Here is a 20,147-nt window from a genome sequence, read left to right as displayed (position 1 = left end):
CAAACCTGTACCGCAAAGGGAGGAAAAGAATGTGAAAAAACAAAAAAAAAAAAACGTGACGTCTTTGCCGTTGTGTCCACCGCCAAACTAGAAGTGACATAGGTTTAAATTAAGGCTAGTCAATCGAAAAGAGAGGACAACTTTCAAAAATATTGTCAAAAAAAGCGACCCCTACTTGTTGAAAAGTGCCCAGTTGAGGGTGAAGGAATTAATGTTTTTAGCCAATTTTTTATATTTGTCGTCCAAAGGGTTGAGCTTCAAATCGATACCGATCTCATGAAAATCTGTCGCCTCTGTTGAAAGTTTTAGGTAAACATACATACATACATACATACATACATTTAAACAGACAAGTGAGATTTATATTATGTTTTCTTCAGTATTTTCCTCGAGTAGTATTGTTACATTTTGATAATCCGAGAAAACTGGCAGATGACGTCATGCTCTGAGCACATTATAAATAAAAAATAAAAACAAAATAAAACACATAACGACGAATTTAAAACAATTTTAGCAAAATCTTTGTTACCCTTTTAAAGCTAAAAAGAATTGATTTAAAAAATTTACATTTACATTTTTTCAATGAAAATTTAATACAATATTTTTTTTCTGAATAATTTTTTTTATAAATTATAAGGAACAGCTATCAATTCATTTGCACATTTAAAAAAAAAAAACTATAATAAAAAAAATAAACTTAGTTTCCTCTCAATATGACTTTTTAAAAAATTATAAAATAAAACAGCCAGTTGAATGTATTCACAAAAAAAAAAAAAAAAAAAAAAACGGAACAAAAATGACACCAACAGATGCTGCCAAAATTAAGACACACACACATACTCTAAATTTATCATCCCTCTCTCTATTTCTAAAAATGTACACTTTGCAAACATTTTCTATCCTGAAGCCGTAAACAAACAGCCATGTTTTTTTTTTTTTGTTTTTTTTTTTAATTTTTGGAGAGGAAATGGTTTTAATGATTTTAAAGAGCGACTATAAAGGGAAGTAATTCGTTTCTCATTAATTAATCTTTGCGATGAGTTTTTTTTTTTTTTTTTTTCCTAACACTGGCTGCACGGACAAGTAAATTAATATTTAGATGACATATACATTAGGTTTTCTGGAGTGAAATGTACCAAAAGAAATAAAATCTAGCAATATGCTTGAGATATTTTTTTTAAAACAGCATCTGTCATAATACATCATGTGAAGTGTGGAATTCCTAACAACAAAAATTCCAGTGTAAAAGAAGCCATCATTATATGGCAGCTGGAGATTCAAAGTGAATACAGAGAAAAAAAAAATGTACAATTTATTAATTGATACTAAGAAAGAAAAAGAAAGGAAAAATGGAAAAAAAAGAAAGAAGGGGGAAAAAGGAAATGAAGGAAAGAGGGAGAAAAAGAAAAAGGGGAGAAAAAGGAAAAACGGAGGAAAAGAGGACAAAAAGGAAAAAAGAGAAAGAAAAAAGGGGAAAAAATTTAAAAAATTGTAGAATTTATTAATTGATACTAAGCTTGAAAGGAAGAAAAAGAAAGAAAAAAGGAAAAAAAGAAGGAAGGGGGAAAAAGGAAAAAAGGAGATGAAGGAAAGAGGGAGAAAAAGAAAAAGGGAAGAAAAAGGAAAAACGGAGGAAAAGAGGACAAAAAGGAAAAAAGAGAAAGAAAAGAGGGGGAAAAATTTTTTAAAATTGTAGAATTTATTAAGTGATATTAAGTTTGAAAGAAAAAGGATAAAAAAAACAGTGAAAAAATGGAAAAAAAAGGAAAAAAAGAGAAACAAAGAAGAAAGGAAAAAAAAGAAACAGGGGGAAAAGAGAAAAAAGGGAAAGAAAAAAGGGGAAAAGAAAACGGGTGAAAGAGAGAAAAAGGAAAAAATGAACAAAAAGAGGGGAAAAAAGAAAAAAGGAAGAGAAAGAAAAGGTGGGGGGGGAAGGGGGGAAAAGGAAAAGGGGGGAAAAAGAAAAAGGGGAGGAAAAAAGAAAAAGGGGGGAGGGGGAAAGCAAAACGATGGAGTTGGGAGGGGAGAAAATAGAAAAAGGAAATCCTTCTCCTTTCCTAAACTGAAGCAAGGGTAGCCTTCAGTAAGAGAGAGCAAGAGGGGCAAGTGGCAGAAGGTTTGTGTGTGTAGAGGAAGGAGTTCTTCGATTCCCCCCCCCTCCTATGTCATGGCAGAATTATTTCTTTTCCTACCCCAATGATTTAGAAAAGGGCAAGAAGATACACTCACTAATAAAAAGACAGAAATATGGCAGTCGTGGTGGGGCAGGGGCTGAAGTGTTCAAGTGGAAAAGATGGCAGCAAAAAAAAGTATATAAAAAAACATTAATAAAAATTTGTATATCTGAATAAATTATATTTATCTGCCTCTCACAGCGAGAAAATGTGACACAAGGGTCAGAAAGTGGAATTGAGGAGCCCCATCCCCACAAGGAGCACTCTGGCTTGCAAAAAATGCCTGGGCAGCCCCATCGGCATTCCCAAGTAGGGACACCTTAGGCGATTAACAACCTTTCCTTTCCAAGATCACAGTGTAGTATCTGTTCTGATGCTGCGCTTCACCTCTTTCTTATCTCGTCTTATTTCAGAAATGGCTTAGACTGTGAAGACATGAAGCGATCCCTTCCCATGGGATCCCTTTGTCACAGAAGAGTCAATCCTCGGTCACGGATCAAATGTGACCCATGCTTCGTCCTTCGCAAGGTATCTTAGCGTGGCAAGACCCATCAATCGATTTGGTTAGTCTCAACTTCACGATCGGTTGATATGTTGCCTCTTCGTCAATCTGTCGTGCTGGAAGGGAAACAATCTCATGCACACAAAAGAAAGAACAAACTCAGATCTCTATTTTACTGATTAAATTCAAGATAATATATATATATATATATATATATATATATATATACACACAATTGTCCGTAGTTCAATGTTGATTTTGACCCTGGGACGGTCACCTCACAGACTGTGCACTTTATGAAAATGAAGATGTCTCCACTTTTTATGAAATTTTCAACAGCTTTTCATAAAACTGCAGACTTTTGTTAATTTTTTACACTAGACATCAATTCATAAATTTACCAAATTTCAGTCTCGTTGATGCATTTTAAAAATTCTTTAGGGAGCATAATAATATGAGCACAACAATACAGTTGAAAATTCAAATATTTCAGATTTACATTTACATTTGAACCATATTCAATATACATTAATGAAACATGATTATCTGAATTTCAACTTGAGCTAAAGCCTTAGAGTTCAAACATTTTCTAGAATCAAAATCATGTAATTTGAGTGTGATCAAAATTGGAATAAGGATTCTATACACAAGGCTTTTATATATATATATATATATATATATATATATATATATATATATATATATTGATTTTAGCCTTTTGTAAGGAAACACAGAAGTGGTGCAAAACTGTTCTGTTTGGGAAATTCATTTTACTAGTTCAGAGAAGAGTATTCTACTGTGTGTATATATAAGATAGATCTCAAGTAAAATATTCAAGAAGACATGTGATTGTTCATAGAAATACCCTTCAACCTTCAGAGGAAGTCAACTCAGTGGAAATTGCTCAGTTTGTATGTCACATCTGCTTCAAGATGTGCAAATCTGCAGCGGGAGTGCAGAGTCATCTGAGATGGCATGGACGACAAGATTGGGAGAACTCAATGTGACGGCGATCACCTGGAAAGATGCAGCAATCATATATATATATATATATATATATATATATATATATATATATCCATATAAAAATATATATACATCCATATAAGACTGTTGATTTATTTATTCTTTTATAAGCCCTTCTGTGGGTTTTTTCCCCTTTCTTTTCACTTCCTAAGTACTTTTTAAGAGAGAAGTTATCTGCCCTTTGTTTACATTTTAGTCGCCCCACATTTTGGGACGTATTATTTGTAATTATTAATTAATTATTAAAATATCCTCGAGTGTCTAAGGTCTTTATGTACAGGGGTTTGTCAAGACAATCTGGCATAAGAATACTTTTCCCTACAAATAAACCCTTACTAAATATTCAAAATCACATAGTATTTGCAGTCCAAATAAGATCTCCTCAGTACAGCTAACCCTAACACTGGCTTCCACGAGGAATGATGCACCTTATTCAAATGATGTTACCTCAAGTAACAGCACAACGTTGGATACTCCACCAGATTAGATGAATTCTTGTCCTGGAATCCAGTAAGACCAAGAGACAAGAAGAAAGACATACTTAAATGGCCAATTGGTTGGTTGTTTTACGGCATATCAACCCTTTTCAGGCTATTTAAGGCTGAATCCAGTTATTTTGAAGAAAAAATTTTTTTAATAGTATATATATATATATATATATATTTTTTTTTTTTTTTTTTCAAGTCGGTTTCTATTTAACCCATAGTTAACAGGTACTACCACTCAACACTTAACAGGTACTACCACTCTGGGTCAGAGTGGACCTGGGAGCAATGGCAATTAAAGGGTGGCTCCACACTCCCCAAAGCTCACAGTCTGGGGCCTTACCACTGGATATAGTTTAAGGTCATACCCAGAACCTGGTCACTTGGAGAGAGAAAAATTATGTCCCCAAATTCTTTAACTCAGTGTTTGAAAGATAAAAGAGAACCTTAATGGAATATTAGAATATTTCATATTTCATATAGAATATATCATATATCATATAGAATATCATATAGAATATCATATAGAATATATCATATATCATATAGAATATCATATTTCATATAGAATATATCATATTTCATATAGAATATCATATAGAATATAGAATATATCATATAGAATATCATATAGAATATCAAGTGTGAGACCCTAGAAAGCGGTCCCTTGATTGCTGAAAAGAATGAAACAAAAAACATGCAAACAAAAGTTTATAAAAAAATGGAATGGACACAGTTGAAAGGTGACCCAAGAAATAAATTAAAAATGTCCTCTCCTTTCTTGACCTAAGAAGAGGATTGTAACAAATTGCATTCTCATTACGGAAGTGAGGGGGGGGGGGTCTTTATTTCCTACAGAAAAAAAAAAGTATTGTCCAGGTGCACCTGTTTGGCACCACCCACCCGCCCACCTATCACCTATGCAAGCAACTCGAAGACTGTGGAGGAACGGGGAGAATAGAAAACCACCTGAACAAACTTGCATTTACAAAATGTCAAGACTAAGAAATTTTCCAATTTACAAGAAACAGGAAGTAGAAAAAAAAAAAAAAAAAAATTTTTTTACTTCCGGAAAACAAGGAAGCTTAAAATACAATGTGTTTTTTCTTGTAACATAAAAAAAAATAAAATGAAAATTAAAGAGTTTACAAATTTCTTTAAAAGATCTAATCATAATATACCTTAATTTTAATCTTTGTAAGAGGGCATAAAATTAATGCAAAATTGTTCCGCTTGGTAAATTAACTTATATATATATATATATATTCAGAAGTTCAGATAAGTCATCGGTACCGTCGGTTTCTAACCTGATAATAGGGAACCGTTTTAGGTCCCCATATCAAGCTCTCTTCAAGCGATCTATCTCATGCATTGCTTCCAGTCAGTCTAAGGCTTCTCTTTACCACTGGACCCATGCAGTGCTGATGTGGTTGAGGATAGTGCAATTCTTGTCTCACAATTATATGTGGAACTACGCTTACAGGGGTGTCCATTGTCTCTTGAGACTGTATGGAGGTATCGCATATATATATATATATATATATATATATATATATATATATATATATATATATATTTATCCGATCAAATGAAGAGTGATAATAAGTGGTCCATCGCCAATTTATTCAAGGAAAACAATTTGAAAAAAAAAAAAAAAAAAATTAAATAAGTAAACGAAAATCGTGCTTTTGGTCTAATGGGAGTAATTGAAACGTAATTCATTATATATTTGCTCTGAGGACCAAAATGGATCCTCATTGAGCTTATAATTTGTAACAATTTGGATTATATCATAAGAAACATATACTTAAAAAAAATAGCAGGGTTACCTGGCATTCCCAAGAGTAAAAGTTTAACATATTTCTATTCAAAGTTCTATCGTTTCTCTACCTCCTCCCTCCTCTTCTTCGCCACGCCCATTCCTCTCTCCCTGGATACACACATGCACAAACTTATTCCTATAGATTCTTCAAGTAATAAGTGGACATAAGGGGATAATTTCTTGATTAAAAATAAGAGTTACTGCCCTTTAGTTAATACATAATCTGTCTGGAAACCAGACACCACCACCCTTGATGAAATCAGCACCAGTTTAGGGCCAAAGAATGAATATCTTTATTTTAGATATTATTCATCCAGACCGACCAAGAAAATACCAACTTTATAAGTTATTTTTTTTTAGTTTTAAGCTAGACATACAAACATACACACAGATAACTGCCTTTTAAATATGATTTTTGTTAATTTTAACGATTATGAAATTCAGTATAAATTGTCTCCCCTATGAAATAAAAATATGAATGAAATACATTTGAAAGTCAAATTACAATGCAATATTATGAAAAATAAACAAATATTTGTTTAAAATTAATATTTCAGACTTATACGCCTTCCTCAGAATTTCATACATTTTTTTCTTATTTTTTTCTCCAACTTAGCATCACAGCAAGATATATATATATATATAGACAAAAGTCTATATTCCAAATTTCATAATGTTGATCATCTTACAATTTATTCCTTTAAGCTGACACTTACAATTCTTGATAGTATGTGTTTCGTAGCATAAAATCAATCACTTAATTATTATATCAATCAGTGAATCTATTATGTCCTTAACTCATCAGAAAAAATAGCAACAACCAATCCATCAAAAGGAATTGAACTGATTTGACATGATCAAAATCCGAAAATTGGAAGAGAAGCTTCAAATACCATTTTATTTTTCCATTACGCCATATTGAATCATATATTAGTGTCGGGACGTTTAATTAGAATCGGAAAAGGCGGAAAATTTTGGGGTATCGGAATCGGAAAAATAGATGCCTATTTTCCGATGCCAAAACGATTCTTTTAATTATCTTCTTTTTATTTTTTAACTTTGTTTAAAGTAAAATCTTCCATTGCTGGTAATAATGATAAAATAATAAACATTTATTGATTTTAAAATACCGGTAAAGTTAAAATCAATAGATCACTATCCACAAGTGAATTTTGACGTTTATGAAAATATCTGCATATTTAACATGTGTTTTTTACGAAAATCAGGGAAAATAACAATCTTATAGTTAAATAATTAGAGATTTATAAAGAATCAGAATTGGGAATTTAGCACGGAATCGCTAATAATATTGGAATTGTCCCATCACTAATATATATATAATACACAATGCTGTTCAAAAAAGTTCTATGAATATAAAATAATTCCCCCTTTCCTGTTGTTTTTGGTTTGGTTTGGTTGTTTTTGTTTTACGGCATATCAACCCTTTTCGGGTTATTTAATGCCGAATCCAAAGATTTTGAAGAAAATTTTTTTAATAGAATATATTTGTTGTTTCCAAGTCGGTTTCTATTTAACCCATAGTTGGGACCCTAACCGGTACTACCACTCCGGGTCAGAGTGGACCTGGGAGCAATGGCAATTAAAGGGTGGCTCCACACTCCCCAAAGCCTGCAAACTGGGGCCTCATCATTGGATATAGTTTAAGGTCATATCCAGGACCCCTGTTGTTTTTAAATATTTTGCAGCATTGCAGTAATTCTTTTTTTTTACTTTGCACTTCCTCACAAAAGTTACATTTTTATCACAACCAACCTCGCATCTACCAAAGAATATTAGCGATGTTAAAAAGTAACAATCTTAAAAAGAATGAACATTCTTTATGAGTTAGCATTCTCAAATACCACGAGGAATGCTATCTTGCACTTAAGAAGTCTGTAAATGCCATTAAAGAAAAACAAAAGCGTTGAGATTCTCTTTCCTCTTAGAGGGACAACAACAATCATTTTCAATAGAAATACAATACGTCCACTACTCGTTTACAACAATTGATCTTCTTTACGCGTCTTTTGGTCATATGAAAGTTTCATGCTCTTTATGTAATTCTTTGCACTATTGTCATACTTTGCCAGGTCTTTCAAGCTGCACTACAAAATATACATCCACAATAACTTGTCTACAGACACTATCCATCCACAACAATTGGTCTACAGACACTAATCCTCCACTACAATTTGTCTACAGACACTATCCATCCACAACAATTGGTCTACAGACACTATCTTTCCACAACAATTGGTCTACAGACACTATCCATCCACAACAATTTGTCTATAGACACTATCCATCCACAACAATTTGTCTACAGACACTATCTTTCCACAACAATTGGTCTACAGACACTATCCATCCACAACAATTGGTCTACAGACACTAATCCTCCACTACAATTTGTCTACAGACACTATCCATCCACAACAATTGGTCTACAGACACTATCTTTCCACAACAATTGGTCTACAGACACTATCTTTCCACAACAATTGGTCTACAGACACTATCCATCCACAACAATTTGTCTATAGACACTAATCCTCCACAACAATTTGTCTACAGACACTATCCATCCACAATTGGTCTACAGACACTATCCATCCACAATTGGTCTACAGACACTATCCATCCACAATTGGTCTACAGACACTATCCATCCACAATTGGTCTACAGACACTATCCATCCACAATTGGTCTACAGACACTATCCATCCACAATTGGTCTACAGACACTATCCATCCACAATTGGTCTACAGACACTAATCCTCCACAACAATTGGTCTATAGACACTAATCCTCCACAACAATTGGTCTATAGACACTAATCCTCCACAACAATTGGTCTACAGACACTAATCCTCCACAACAATTGGTCTACAGACACTATCCATCCACAACAATTGGTCTACAGACACTATCCATCCACAACAATTGGTCTACAGACACTATCCATCCACAACAATTGGTCTACAGACACTATCCATCCACAACAATTGGTCTACAGACACTAATCCTCCACAACAATTGGTCTACAGACACTAATCCTTCACAACAATTTGTCTACAGACACTATCCATCCACAATTTGTCTACAGAAACTAATCCTCCACAACAATTTGTCCACAGACACTAATCCTCCACAACAATTTGTCTACAGACACTGATCCTCCACAACAATTCATCTACAGACACTAATCATCCACAATAATTTGTCTACAAGTCATTTTCACTGTTTATTTTACACTAACCCGCGCATCACCCCCAAAATTTAATTATAAATGAAAGCAAAAATAGAGGGAGATTTATTTTGATTTTTAATATTTCGACAAAAATTTTTACTGGACATAAAGAATACAATTATCAAGGCCTTTTCAAGATATTTTCCAAGGATTTTTCTAGGTCATGATAGAAATAAAGCCTTTTATAAGCAGAAGTCAAAATTGAAGGTTTTTTCAAAACTGTGCGAACCCTGCTTTAGTCCAGACAAGGCATGAAGCCACCTGATGCAAGGGGCTAAAAAAACTAAAAAAAAAAAACAAAAAAAAAAAAACTACTCCAATGTCAAAAGACAAGCAACAGTAAGTGTTAGATGGATAGATTCTGATCCAGAAAACAGCAATTCTTCTCCCATTGTCAGAATCATTGCTTATGGAATATAAGGACTAAAGGATAAATTAAGGAAAACTAGTCATGAGACTGCCGAAAATATACCCAAGGTCCATTTTCTAGTCCCCTAGTTTATGAAAGTAAACCTCAAACACAACAATCCCACTAACCAAACTAGTTAATACATAGGAGCGTTTTTACCCACAATTTTGAATTTATGAACTGCACTAGGTGTATCAGAATTTTGGGGGAATTTTTGACACCCCTAACACGAAACTGCGAATAAAATATAAAAAAACTCGTAATTTCTCATTTAAAAGTGGGTTGTTTATTTTCTTTATGGAATTTACTTCCAAAATAAACTATTAAAGTTGTTTAAAAATAATAGAAATATTTTTTATTTTTTAAAAAACAGTGTTTACAAAGTGCCAGCACGCCTTCATGCAGCCATTTTTTTTTTCAATTTTTAAACTTTAAAAACCTATCAATTTTTCTATAGGTTAAATTTTATGCTCTTTCCAATAAACCGAATATAATATTTTAGACAAACGTTTTTTTACCTCCCCCATTTTGAAATGTCTATTAAAATTTTAATAATTATTTTATGTACCAAAGTTTTATATATCACAAATTGAAGATAAAAGATCAATAAATAATATATTGTAAATTAAAACAAAACAAAAACAAATTGTTTTTTTGGAAATTTACCTGTAAAGTCCAAAGTGTAAAACCTTTTTATTTTTAAACCACTTTGATTTTTTTATTTAATTGGAAGCCTATGTTCTGCTTATATTGTCCAGTAAGTAATGGATGATGATGACAATTTTTTCTATTTCATCCAATGTTTTCTTTTTTTTAGATATTTAAAAAAAAAAAATTCATTCTATAAAGAAGAATGAAAATATAATAAATCAAAGATTTATGTATTTCTTTGAGGAAAAAAAAAAAAAAAGAAGAATTCCACGACTGCCTTTTTTATTTTTAAAGGCAAAAATTTATTAGTAACATTTGACTATTTTTTCACTATGGGAACACATATTTCTTCACGGACAAGGCTAGACGACTAATGCGAACATGTGGTTTTTACTTCTTTCCGTCCATCCGTAGTTCAAAACAATTAAAAAAAAACAAACAAAAAAAACACTTCCGGTTTTTCAATAATGTAAACTGCTTATGTAATGTCCGCCTTTTTCAAATAGGCGTTTAAAAAATTCTTTTATTTAAAAAATAAATAGAATTTAAAATATAAATATAGATAAATTCTGAACAATGAAGAATGGAACTAAACATTCGATAGTATTTTTTATAGGTAAGTGATTTTTTCGAATTTATATCGATTTTTTATAACTAAAGTAAGTAAAATTTTGTTGATTTTCTTCAAATTTTTTTAAAGAAAACCGATTTTAAAATATCAAATATTGCATAATTTGCTATTAAGCCTGTTATTTTTTTAAAATTTGGTCTTTGCTCCTTTAATTGAAAAAAAAAAATTAGGGTTTGAATTACATTTTTCAAGTAGTTATGAGTCTGTAAAAAAATTTTTTCACGCATTCTTAAGATCGGTTTCTGACACTGCTAGAACTGCACACACCTCAAGACTAAATCTTTCCTCTCTCACACTACATGTGCATCGAAAATGCTCTCATCCTCCTTTCATCACACATCTATATATATAAAAGCGAAAATGTATGTATGTATGTATGTTCGCTTTTTCTGTATGTCTACAAAAGGCTTTTTTCAGAGAAGCGGTCGGTCGCTTCACAACTTTTTATATCACATATAAATCGTAATATCTCACAGTTAACGAAGCTAGCCTGTCTATTTAATTTGCTCGATTTCGGGAAGATAAATATTCAACATTTGTCACTCGTCGCATGTGGGTTAATCTTTTTCCTATAACATCTTGGGAAAATAAAAAAAAAGAAAGCGTTCCGCAGTAAATGAATACTATCCCGCAGTCAAACTTGACCTCATTAATTCATTAAAAGGGCACCTGCCAAATCCAAGTAATTAAATAAATTAAAACGTGTTTCCGTTAGCATCTCGCGGTGAGGCAATGGTTAACGTCGCACGTTTTTTTTTTTTCACACTTTAATTTACAACTTTGCCTCAAGGGTTCAGGTTCGATCCTCATACTTATTTTTTTAACCCCCCCCCTGGAGTTTCCACACACACCTCCAAACACCCGAACAATGCCGGGTACCCCTCGCTAGTCTATATATATAAAGGGCAAAACGGCCGCGCGCGTTTTTGTATGTCCAAGAAAGGCTTCTTTTTTTTTTTTTAGGGGGAAGTTACTATTTTCGAAAACTTTTTATATACTCCCTAGATCATAATATGTACGATTTGCGAACGCACGTCGTCTTTACATTTATTTTGCTCGACTTTTAAAAATTCACGCTATTCTGGTTTGTTTGTTTTTTTTTTGCATAAATAAAGTGAAACTCACTGAAGCTCTTTAGTGCTGGGACTTCTGGAAAGCAATTAGCTTTGATCAATGTCTGGGAAACCCTTCATATCAGACAATTGCTATTCATTTGGATAGCTCCCCTTTTTTTGGGGGGGAGCTGGTTTTCCCCAACATCGTGAGGAAACAAATATATTAAACAGCGGAAAGATTCATTTCTGCACCTGTGTGAACTCATTCACTTAGTAAGTAAACTTTTTGATTTACATCGATAAATTTGAATGCTTTTTACTTCCTATGACTTCATAGCATAGCAGTAAGATGTCACGCTTTCTTTCACTTTTCACCTTTGCATCACGGGTTCGAGCCTATCTGCTTGCTAACACATTTTTTCTTTCTTTTACACCTTCAAACACCCGGGCAACGCCATGCACCCCCGCTAGTCTATAATATAAATCTCACCTGTCTGTTTAAATGTATGTATGTATGTATGTATGTATGTATGTCTGCCTAACACTTTCAATAGAGGTGACGGATTTTCACAAGATCGGTATTGTTTTGAAGCGCGACCCTTCAGATGACAAATACCGAAAAATTGGCTAAAAACATTAATTCCTTTACTCTCAACTGGGCACTTTTTTTTTACAAGGAGGGGGTCACTTTTTTCACCGATATTTGTGAAAATCATCCCCTTTTTTCCGCTTGACTAGCTTTCTGGTTTGGCGATGGACACAATGGCAAAGACGTCACTTTTTTTTCACATTCTTTCTCTCCTTCGCGATACGGGTTTAAGCCTACCTGCCTACTACCACTTTTTTTTTTTTATAACACCTCTTTCCACCTGGGCTGCCTACTGCTGCTTTGACCCCCCCCCCACTACTACGACTTTTTTGGGGCGGGGGGGGGGGTTCTTACTACACCATCCCGACACATCCGGGTAACGCCGGGTACCCCCGCTATAGGATATAATAAATACACTTATTAAAGAAATCCTTCTAGACCGAGGCAATTTCCATGGTTGTCCAAACTCAAACTGCCTTGGGGAGGGGGATTTTCCTCACACATTAAAAAAACGACCTTGTCTCTAACTCATCTCTCATGGGGAGAGGTGGAATGCCAGGTAAGTCTGTGTATTATATATATATATATATATATATATATATATATATATTTCCCTGATAGCCTTGTTAATATCACCATCACAAGACACTACCCTTCTCTTCCATCTCTACTCCCGGTACAGGATGAGGAAGGAAACTGTTAAAAAAAAAAAAGATAGAAAGAGGTGAGGAGATCGTTGGGATGGAAGTGGGTGGATGGTAGGAGGAGGAGGAGTTGAAACGTTTATTCAGGTGTTCAACACAAAAAAAAAAAAAAAAGAAAAAAAACAGGAAAAGAGAAATTTGGTTGGGGGTTATTACAATTAAAAAAAAAAATGCGCAGGTGTGCAAAACAAAGTTATTGTGACCCATTTGGTGATCCTTACTTTGAATGGACTCAAACTGAGCAACAGATAAATGTTAATAAGGTGATAAATACTAGAGTTGGTACAAGCAAGTTGGAAGCAGAAATCGTATGAATTAGAACTTTAAAAATTTTGCCTATTTTCCGATTCCGAAAGTAATTCTTTTAATTTTTTTTTTTTTTTTTCTTTATTTTAACTTTTGGGGGCTTTAAAAAAAATTTCTTCTATTTTTTAGATTCTATGATGATTTTCCAGTATAACCAACAAAACAAAAAAACTGGTACACAAAAAAAAATAAATAAATACAACAAATAAATATTACTAAAGGCAAGATAAGTTTTTCTTTTACCTATCTGGATAAGTTTTTTGTTTTAATTTATTTTAGTGTTTTTTTTTTTCCCCCCCCTCAATTAAAAAAAAGGGAATAGTGTAAGGTCTATCGAGTTAGAATAAAAAAACAAAATGGTGGTCTCAGAGCCATAGTCGAGCCTCGATAATCGCTCAAAAATCGAAACTTAAACAATATTCGTAGAACATTACATTTTCACATGATTGATGACATTTAATGGATGTTTCTGTAAGTATTCTACTTAATTTTTTGATTTTAAGCGATTATCAGTATCATCATAATCAGTTTAACGATCGTTTTACATATGTTAGACAGCTTTAAGAAATTGACTGCCTAACTTATCTCTGCTCAAATTTCTTAGGAAAGACAAAAGACAATATTTTTTATTTAAAAAAAAAATAAATAAATAAAAGAAAGCATAATTCCGATATTTTTGAATCACAAAAAAGCAAATTTCTGTGGAAAAAAAATAAATAAAAAAGGAACTGTCATGCTTACTATAAACTCTTGCTCTTCAAGGAGTAAAATAAAGAAATAAGAGAATGCACCTACCAATAATGGTAATCCCGAGCCACTGCCCGAACTGTGGTTAATCAAATCTTTTATGCACTCTCCAGTGTTGTAAGGATGAATTTGGTCTTCTTCATCAATATATTGTGGCCTCATTGGCCCGCCACGACAATATCTACAAAACAAAAAGGCGTTCATTAAAAACATCTCTATTAATCACTTATTTATTGAATAAATCTTTTTTTTTTTAATTGCAATAGAGCAAAGTGATAAAAAAAAAAAAATTTTCATTTTAATCCTATTAAAAAAAAATTACAAAATTAAATCCATCAGAATGCATTTTGGCGTTTTGTATTGTTATATATTTTAATTTTTTTCAACAGTTGAAAAAAAAAAAAAAAATGAATTACTCCATAATCAAAATGAGTTCATTCCCTATGGACTCCAAAATGGCTTGGCCGATTTTTATGAAATTTCACACAAATGTTCAATAATCGAAACAATTCAATCAAAGAACAGTCCGATTTTAACCAAAATTAACACTGTTATACAGCCTGACATAAGTGCCTTTGATAAGTTTTATTACTGGAAAACCAAGTAAGCAAGGCATATACAATCAAGAAAAGATTCTTTGATATGATGGAGATGTGTTTGAAATTAATGTTTCTGTTTATAGCACAATGGTATAGTATGAGAGGATGGTATCACTAGAAACAAACATATGCATAATTTAGATGCAAGTTTCATTTTAGACTAATAATAACAGTACCTATCTAACATTGTTCATAGGGATCACATTGCTTTCTGCTTAACATTACATAGTCCTATTGGTATTAGAGAGAACTTGAATGCCTACTAGACACTATCCTCGAGTGTCTAAGGCCTCTCTGTACAGAGGTTTGTCAGAATAAGCTGGCATGAGGATACTTTTTCCATAAAAGTAAACCCTGACCAAATATTCAAAATCACATTTTGTATTCGCAGATCTCCTCACTATGGCTACCCCACAGCTTTTCCGAGGAATGGTGCACCTTCTCCAAGTGATGTTACCTAAAGTAATAGCATGAAGCTGGATATTCCACCAGACTAGATAAATTCTTGTCCTGGAATCCAGTAAGACCAAGAGACCAAAATTAAAGATATACTACAACGTATAAAAATGGTTAATTGGGGAGAGGAAAATTATGTTCTCAACTTCTTTACTCAGTGTTTGAGAAATAAAGAACTTAAATGGAACATTCGAATATCTATGTATCTCATATAGAGTTCAAGTGTTAGCCCCAGGTTGTGGGCCCCTTGATTTCTGAGAACTTTGAAGAGTATTAGATGTTGAAGGAGGTGTTTGGATGGAACAATGTGAGTGGCATTCGGAGGGAGAGACCTCAAGGCAGAGGTTGATATAACTGATGACCAGGTTTTCTTTTTTATTTTGTTTGTTTTTGTCTCTTTTTGGCTGACAAATGAAGTAAACGGATGCGAATGTAGTAATTCTTTGACGAGCCACAGCGAGGGTATATATAACGAGATAAACGATCTGTGCATCTTTCTCTCTGACAAGTACAGTTCTAGTTTTATGATAATTTGCTCTGACTAACAATTTACTAACCAAACGATACAGTAAAAATTTAATTTGTAAACTTGCACAATATGGCATCTTTATGCTGTGTTGTTAGTCCCGAGAAAATGCCAGGTAGCAACCATTGGTAGAAATATTTTGATAACAAAAAGGAATCTTTGAATATCAGAAAATGTCTTATCGAAGTGGATTAGATATTTAAAGATAAAATATTTTTGTTGAAATATGTACCAGGAATGTTAACTTGGTGAAAAGGAATTCCAGTTTTCATTACTAACATAAGCAGGAATTTAGATAAAAAATAAAGACGATTTATTGGTGACGTCAGAGAACAAAAAAAAAAAAAAAAAAGACAGAGATACACGCAAAGAGAGGAGTTCTGTACCCAACGCATTAGCGAACAGATGCGGGTACAGGGTTTGGACTTGGCGAAATAGCAAAATTTAAACTTGTCCAAATTGTGCGCAACTGCAAGAAGGGACCCAATATAGAAATAAATGATTATATCAAAATATAATTAACATCTTGGCATTTCCCTTTTCAAACAAAAAGCATCTTTCATTGCAGCAAGCGCAAAAGAAACTGAAAAAGGTATGTGCCTTTTGCAGATACCTTTTATTTATAAATAAGTATGGGCGTTGCTCAGACGCTAAGGAACAAGGGGGGAGAGTTGTATGTTTTGGTTCTGATTATAGCTTATGGCACTCAAGTCATACATATATATATATATATATATATTAGCTTTGATCTCACTACTATACATTATGTTCAATGTAATAAAGAATAGAAAATTATCTCTATAATAATAAATACACAATCTGCATGAATTATACTATCATATTTAAACCTATCTTAAAACCGAGTAATGCCGGGAGGCCTGCTAATATATATATATATATATATATATATATATATAATTTTCTTTAGTTATACAAAAATTGGCTATATATGTGCATATATGTTTCAGCAGTGATTTCTTTTGAGATCCAGCATCATCATGTCACTCATATATACCTTATACACACACACACATATATATATATATATGAGGTAAACAAAATTATAAGATAATTATTAACATACGTCCCAAGAATTTAGCATAAACAAATTTGTGTACAATCGTTTCTGAGACGTAATATTAATTTTATTGATATAAAGTCTCATAATCAGCACCAGGAACTAATACCAAGTTAAAAACTAAAAAATAGCATCATGACCAATGCGGGAGTAACCAATTTTTAAATTTATATACATAAGATTGGTTCATAAGAATAGATCAAATAAAAAGACATTTTTTTTTAATCTTTCATTTCTAATCTAAACGCTTTCAAGCCGGTTTTATCTTTGTATACTCGTATAGTGCTATAATGGCGGTTTTTCTCTTTTTCTGGTGAGAAGCACTTAGCTTTGAAATGTCCTAGGTTAAAGAGGTTTATTTCCTTTTTCCTCTCATTTTCGTCTTTATTGACCTGATGAGTTAATAAAGTTCGATGTAACTTTTATTCCTCATCTTTGGAATTTATAATATATATATAGGGTGCCCACAAAGTCTGGCTACATAATGTAGCCAGACTTTGCCGGCATTCTGTATTTATATAGAGTGGCTATATAAGCATACTCGCAATGAATTAAAAAAAAAAAAAAAAATGAAGCGGCTAGCCAACTGATTCAGAACTTCACTCAACAGAGCTTAATCCAAGTTGGGGGAAAATATGATTTAAAAAAATTATTATGAACGTGGAAATACAATACATATATAAAAAAAATATAGGCATAAAAGAAAAGGGGAAAAACAGGGAAAGAATCAAATAATAACTACATTAACTCCTAAAAAATTATTCACCATCAGATGTTTGAATAATACACACAGTTCGGCCATCTGTGAGCACCTTATAAATAACTGTGCTTGTGCCTCTAAATACAGTGTTGATATTCTTATCAGGACACTCGCTCTTTCATCTGAAAAGTTTTGAAGTCATTTACATTAAGTCCTAAATAATTTTCTCTTTGCAAGCAAAAAGAAGATCTTTTAGGACTTAATGTGGTTCCTATTTGGCTCTGTCCTTTTTCCCCTCTTATTTTTATGTCCGCTGTCATATTTCCATGTTCATATTAAATCAATCCCATTCGGACGGAATAAAAAGATAGGAAGCATTATTTTTAGAACGCCCCCTCATATACACATATACGCCCTTCATATACAAATATATACATATATACACATACACGCATTATATAGATACAGTCAGAAATCAAAATTCTCATATTGATGATTGAATTTGATTATCGCCCCTCCCCGCAAAAAATAAACATAATTCCCACCCCTTCATATTATCAGCCACCCACCCACCATTCTTTGCACAATTTTATTAAGTGGAAGCCTTTTTAATCCAAATGAATACAATCTCAATTCAAAACCATCAAAGGCAGGAGAACTTGCATTTTACGAGGAGGAGGAGGAGGAGAAAAAAAAAAAAAAAATGAAGCCGTATGAAACCGGGTCAGGAGGAGTCAATGATGATGTTCTTGTAATGAAGATTTGTTCTGGATATCTCTCCATTCCACAACGACATCAAAAGATAATCACTGCAATAGGAGGAGGTGGAGGAGGAAGTGCTGCCGTTGTCACTAAGCCAACGTCAGCGGTTAAGAATATACTAAAAAATAAATAAAATAAACATTAGCGATGAAAATGCGATTTGGGAGTTCAGTCTGACAGACCAAACAACAGACAGAGACGCTTCTACAAAAAGCATCATTAGTTCAACAATATTTTCTTTTAGAATGATGCAGCGATTCTAATTTTTTTTTTTTTTTCTAAATTTTAAAATTCGTTTTATAGGTTTCTTAGGTGATCTAAGAGGAACCCGTGTGTCAGCGTAATTGTGCCGTATTTAAACCCCGGGCCTAATTAATAAAACGATAACTTTTTGACAAAATTCGAGTTAATTTTTTTTTTTTTTTTGTGCGTTTGTTTTTTGGATTTTTTTTTATATTGCTCCAGACATGGCATTAAGCCACTTGATGTAAGGAGCTAAAAAAATCTACTTCAAGGTCAAAAACTTGCCATCGATAAGTGTTAGATGGAAAAGATTCTGACTCAGAAAACAGCAATACTTCCTTCTTTGTCAGAAACATTGTTCATGGAATGTGAGGACTAAAGGATAAAATAAAGGAAGCGAAAATTATGCGGCTGCCAAAAGTAAACCAAAGATTCCACAACATTCTTCTAGAATAATACACGGATTCCAATGCTCCGCTGAAAATTTGATTCCTCTTGTAGAACGATTTACCAAATTTTTGAGATGAGGATTGGTTATTGATATTATTTGGATTCTTTGGACTACTGTTCTCATCTCTAGGGTTATTTACACAACGTTTTAGTAAATGTAACGTTCGACCTTCAGGTGCATCTTGCCGAACACCGGAATCTGCACAGAATTTCAAATGAAGCCCTTTAGGGGGTGGGGGTGGGGGTAACATGCTCTCGTTCTATCTAGCCATACTGAGTAGAAGCCCTAAGTAATTCATAATTGTATTTTAAGTATCGCCTGCACTGAGGATTGAACCTTCTTCACCCTCCAGAAGAGTGTAACATACAATTGAATTACCAAGTACTTTATCCACTACGCCAGGGATCAATGTTGCCTAAGTTTTTCTTTTTTATTTTAAACTTTCACAAGAAACACTCGTCTAGCTGTAAACACTATCAATAATTTCCCCCACTCTTTATCTGTGCCTAAACCTAGGCGTGGATTCCATGAACAAAGCTTCTTTCTTAGAACTGCACGCCTGTGGAATTGTCTTCCGTTTTCCTGCTTTCCGGCTGACTACAATATGGTTGTGTTCAAGTCTAAAGTAAATAAGTTTTTGATGAGCCGTTCCATATAAGTTATCAAATTTACCAAATTTTCATTACTGATGATTGCTGTATTGACCAATTTCTACTGTACACTCTTTAACCCTTATCCTTGAGTGGCCTCTGGGCCTTGATGGTGTGGTGACGCCTTTGTAAAAAAAAAAAAAAAAAAAAAAAAAAAAAAATATATATAATGGAATAGTCCTTATTCCTAACAACTAGGACCACCAGGAGTGGTTAATTAGGATTCTAGAAATGACAAGCGAATTTTATGAAATACTTTATCAACTACACCACTGGTCACTGTGAACAAAATACACCTGAAGAAGGTCAGAGGTTAAAGTGACCGAAAC

At 33.1% G+C, this 20,147-nt stretch overlaps 1 protein-coding gene across 2 annotated transcripts in view; it reads right to left on the bottom strand.

The window, feature by feature from the left end:
• LOC145266530 (bone morphogenetic protein receptor type-1B-like) overlaps positions 1-20,147 on the bottom strand; it is a 283,711-nt gene that overhangs the window by 54,560 nt on the left and 209,004 nt on the right. For both annotated transcript variants that reach the window (XR_013864736.1, XM_080122290.1), the window contains exon 5: positions 14,402-14,534. Coding sequence is in view for 1 of the 2 variants with exons in the window: in XM_080122290.1 (XP_079978416.1) it covers positions 14,402-14,534 (133 nt within the window). In the remaining variant the exon portion in view is untranslated. The remainder of the gene's footprint in view (positions 1-14,401; positions 14,535-20,147) is intronic.

The sequence above is a fragment of the Euprymna scolopes genome, chromosome 41 (assembly GCF_053919585.1).
Source record: "Euprymna scolopes isolate OS-2025 chromosome 41, ASM5391958v1, whole genome shotgun sequence".
NCBI classification, from domain to species: Eukaryota; Metazoa; Mollusca; class Cephalopoda; order Sepiida; family Sepiolidae; genus Euprymna; species Euprymna scolopes.
Note: the sequence above shows the minus strand (reverse complement) of the source record. Positions and strands in the feature narration are given on the sequence as shown.